Here is a 4,597-nt window from a genome sequence, read left to right on the forward strand (position 1 = left end):
GCAAGTTGCATGATAAATAAATATATAATGCACATCAGCTTGAATGTGTTTTGACTTCATTAATTCAATTTATATAATGTAGGAGATATAATTAAGTAAATTAATATCTACGTAATTAGTTTCTAATAGTTTAAATTATAAGACGAGGAGCTCACATCAAGTTGTTTTAGTGAAGACTTTAAAGTTTAATTTTGTTGGAATAGATCATAATTTTTACATCTTTTGAGTTAGGTGGATTTTCACGTAAATAGTATATGTGTTTTTAATTTTATCCGCACTTTATAGTTATTAATTTTCTAAACCAAAAACTCCTATAATAACATATTCTTTCAAAGAAAGTTAGATTAAGGAAATAAATTAAAAATATGATATGACTCAATTCACCTCTCTTGAGTTATAGATGCACTCAGACTAACAAAAGTCTTTTTTTCTTTGTTTTTGTGTTCAATATTTGATTAGAGGTCCAATTAATTGGAATTCGCACAAAAAAGTTTCACTTTGAAAGATATTGTACTTCTGAGAAAAAGACGAGTTCATTTATATTTTTTAAAAAAATAAGAATAAATGAGAAAATGAGAAAAGGGAAAGGAGTATGATGAAATGAAATAGCACATTCATTAGTTTGATATCTACGTGAATATTTTTGGTTATCTGACTTTTCACCTTGTTGGAGTTTTCGAGCCTAAGGGATAGGTAGTGTGTTGGATCCATGTTACATTTAAGTCCAATAATGTGTGAACATTGGGTGATGGCCTTAGGAGTAATATGGGCCGACAAATACTTCTCATATTGTGTAACTCATGGGTCATTTGCACTTTTGTCCCCAATTTTGTACTTTTTTTTTAATTCATGTCACTCGTAATAAATAATTTTTATGGGATGTTAATTTATATTCTTATTTCATAATATATCATAAGTTATAGTCAATCATTAGGTATAAGTTCAATGGTTAAAGCGCAAAAAGTAAAGATTCTATCATTTAAAGGGCAAAAATTAAAGATCAAACCAGATCAGAGAAAAACGTACAATTTCATGCTAATTCACATATCAACATAGAATAGGATAATTTAAAAGAATGGTCTAGAGGTGGTTGATCGTGAACTTTTGATCTTTTTTTTTTTGGGTGAGTTAACTTTCAAGTTTAACAAGTTTTGACCTTGAAAGTTTGCCCACGTAGAAAGTTCAAGACCATACATTTTCAAAGTTATTGGTGTAATATCCTTAAAAAAGCATCGCTAGTCAATAAAATGTTGTTTCTAATAGATCATCGACTTAAAAAAAAAGTTTCAAAACAGACTTGCAACAATTATTACTATTATTAAAATTTAAACTCATAAGGGTAAAAGAAGTAAATAAACAACTAATACGGCGTGGATGATGGATCAAGTTTTAATTAGTTTGATAATTATCTATAAAGATGTGAAATCTCATCTAAATAAATTTATTTTGCAGTCAACCATATGTATATATAAAATTTCATTAGTTGTGTTTATTTTCAACAAATTGAAGACTTAATAACAAATTAACTATATAGTATTTGTAGTTTACAGAGTCTTTAATGAAGATTAATTAATGAGTTGTCATTGCTTGTTAATACAGTCTATCTCATTTCAAAGATCAACTTGACTATCAAGGCAACTTGTGTTTATATAACTACTCCCGTCTCAAATTATCTGTCATGTTTCTCTTTTACATGCGATAAAAGTTTATCAAAAACAATTTATTTACCTCATAAAGGTAAAAACAAAGTATGCGTATAATCTCACCATCTCAAACCTCACTCGTTGGATTACACTAGATATGCTATTATTGTTGTGTTTCTCTTTTACACATCTATAGAAAACATTAATTAGAATATTAACTTTTTAACGAACTAATTATTATTATTATTTGGTCTTTTTTCAATATTTTTTCTCAAATTACAGGTACAAATTAATTCACCTTTAGCTGTAGCAATTGAATAAAGTGTCAGCTACATTAAATGTTTACATCTTTGATCAGAGGCATGATCCAATCTGCTAATCTCTGTAACATGTACATTTACGTGTTATAATTTGAATTAGAATCACAACTTCTAAATTTTAACCATAAATTCTGATATAGAATTATTAATTTTTTTGAAATAAAATTTACATAATTGAAAACTAAATTAAAAAAAATATAATAAGTCACAAAAATTAATAATGTAAAAAAAATAAAATCAAAGAAAATTTCATTAGACTATCGTAATTCAAACAATGTCATATAAATTGAGACGGGGTAATTGTTTATTCTTGGGATTTGAGATCTGTCTTGGTGCTTTATTATATTATTTTTTTCTTTGCACTAAATATATTTGACAAATCATTTGCTTAGTTGTTGGATTTATTATCTTATAAGATCCAATTTCCAGCTATGTCAATTTTTTCAAGTATAAATACACATCAAAACCATACAACTTATGATCATCAATAATACAAATTCTCTTATATATAATTGTCAGACTTTGGCAAAAAATGATGAATAAAAAGCAGAATCTCACTACTTTATTCTTTTTCATTTTTATTTTCATTCTTTTAAATTCTTCTTCTTCTTTTTTGACAAATAATCATCATGAAGAATTAGTGATGAATATTGAGATTAAAGAGGAAAAGAGTTGTGTTAAAGCTTGTATTCTTGAAAATGAGTGTAAAAATGAGAAAAATGATTATTATGTGTATCATGTTTGTATCGATATATGTATTAAGAGTTGTAGAGGGTATGGCAAAGAATTGCTTAGACATACTATTATATGAATATGGATTTTGGTTATGTATATGAAAAGGGATAGTGTAACGAATGAATTTTTATATTATCAGTGTATTTTACGTGCTAGTTATATGCAAGGGATATTGTAGCGACCTTTAGGCATATAAAGTGTAACGAATTTTACGTTAAAGATTATAGGCCCATAGAGTAAAATCAAAATTATTATGTCATTTAAAGTGAAGAGTAATTTAGCTTTGCAAAACTTTACCAACTATAAAAGTAAAACCAAATGCAGCTCAAACATGTATTCATTTTAGAGACGAACAGCAATGCCTACGAAAAAAAATAGTACAGATTATCAAGACGAAGAACAATGTCTTGCGTAATCTGTACTATTTTATCCAGGAACACTGTACATTGTTGTTCAAAATAGTACAGATTATCAAGACGAATAGAAATGTTTAGCAACAATTTTTTTGACGTATTTACTTAAACGAGGAAAATCAGAGAACCAGAGAAAGAAATCTATGTGCAACAACACATCTAATTCATCAAAAGTTAAAAAACAAAAAAAAAAAGTTTCAAGAGCTATAGATGGACCATATCAAATAATTTGGCTATTTACGTATTACTCATTTGACTTGAAGAATTCCTGCACTAATCAGCTTCTTGATTTTGTTCATGACAAGGGGGTTCTTCATATGTTTCTGAGCAGCTTTTGGGTTCTCCTGGAAATCACCTAGTACCTGCTTGTGAACACGACAACATTCTGATCACAAAAGGAAATACAATCGGTATTACAAGGGGAAAGGTTCAAATATACCCCTCTACCGTACATGATATCTTAATTGTACATCCTGTTATACTTTAGGCAATTCATACCCTTGCCGTTAGCAAATTTGCCTTTGCCTTTAAGGAATGGACAAGGCGAAGTCCACATGTCAAAAATACTTCGAGAGAGATCCAAATTTACCCCTCTACTTTTGACACTTGTTTAAAAGTACCTTGGCGGTATATTTCAGGTTGGAGCTCCATCAGGAGCAGGGTATGAATGACTCCAAAGTATAATGGAGGATAAGTTGAGATTTTTAGTATATGAGAGGAGTATTTTGATCTTCCTTAATCCATATTAAAGTCTAGAGAAACATCTATTCAGGATCAAATTTTATTTTACCTGTCCCATTACTGGATCGGTTAGAATGTTCTGAATTTCTGGGTCCTGCATTCCCTTGGCCTGCACAAGTAATTGGATATGCATGTAAGCATATAAAAGTTGTCTACGAGTAGAGCAAGATCATGGTATCATGAGAAGAAATTAAACCCGTCTCTCTTTGAGCTCCTCTGGAGTTAGATCGCCATGTGATGCCTTTTTCATTTGTTCTACACATCTGCAAAAAGGAGAACCACCATTCAAGTTACTAAATAAATCTATAGCACGCGTCACAATCAACTCCTGATTTAGAATCTTGCTCACAAAATCAACTCATCTAGGGCAACAACAGAACATCAAACTAATTCAAGCTTCAATGGTAAAATATGCTGAATGGATTCCTGTGGGAAGATGGACATAAGGTGTCCAGAAATAATGAAGCAATACCGAAGAAAATTCACGTTAAAAATAAGATAAAAGTATTCGAAATATTTCTTTACCTCCTCACACCATCTAGCAGTTCTTGATTTTGAGGATCATACGTCAACCCCGCTTGGTAAGTTTCCATGGCTTTTTCAAATTCTTTCATAAAGAACTGAACAGCACCCTTTCTAGTGTAACCCTTTGCAAACGTTGGATCAAGCTCGATGCACTTCTCTGCATCTTTAAGGCCCTCGGGCAGTGCACCTAACTTTGTGTAGCAGGCAGCCCTGTTGCTGT

At 30.3% G+C, this 4,597-nt stretch overlaps 1 protein-coding gene across 1 annotated transcript; it reads right to left on the minus strand.

Annotated features, from left to right (window-relative positions):
* Positions 1 to 3,359: 3,359 nt before the first annotated feature.
* On the minus strand, positions 3,360 to 4,590 carry LOC125850872 (hsp70-Hsp90 organizing protein 3-like). Its single transcript, XM_049530711.1, has 4 exons — positions 4,378 to 4,590; positions 4,049 to 4,115; positions 3,902 to 3,961; positions 3,360 to 3,473 (listed from the first exon to the last, which is right to left on the minus strand). Exons 1-4 carry the CDS (start codon positions 4,464 to 4,466, stop codon positions 3,360 to 3,362), a joined length of 330 nt encoding a protein of 109 aa, XP_049386668.1. The 5' UTR covers positions 4,467 to 4,590.
* Between the last annotated feature and the right edge of the window lie 7 nt (positions 4,591 to 4,597).

This window comes from Solanum stenotomum, unplaced genomic scaffold (genome assembly GCF_019186545.1).
Source record: "Solanum stenotomum isolate F172 unplaced genomic scaffold, ASM1918654v1 scaffold19875, whole genome shotgun sequence".
Lineage (NCBI taxonomy): Eukaryota > Viridiplantae > Streptophyta > Magnoliopsida > Solanales > Solanaceae > Solanum > Solanum stenotomum.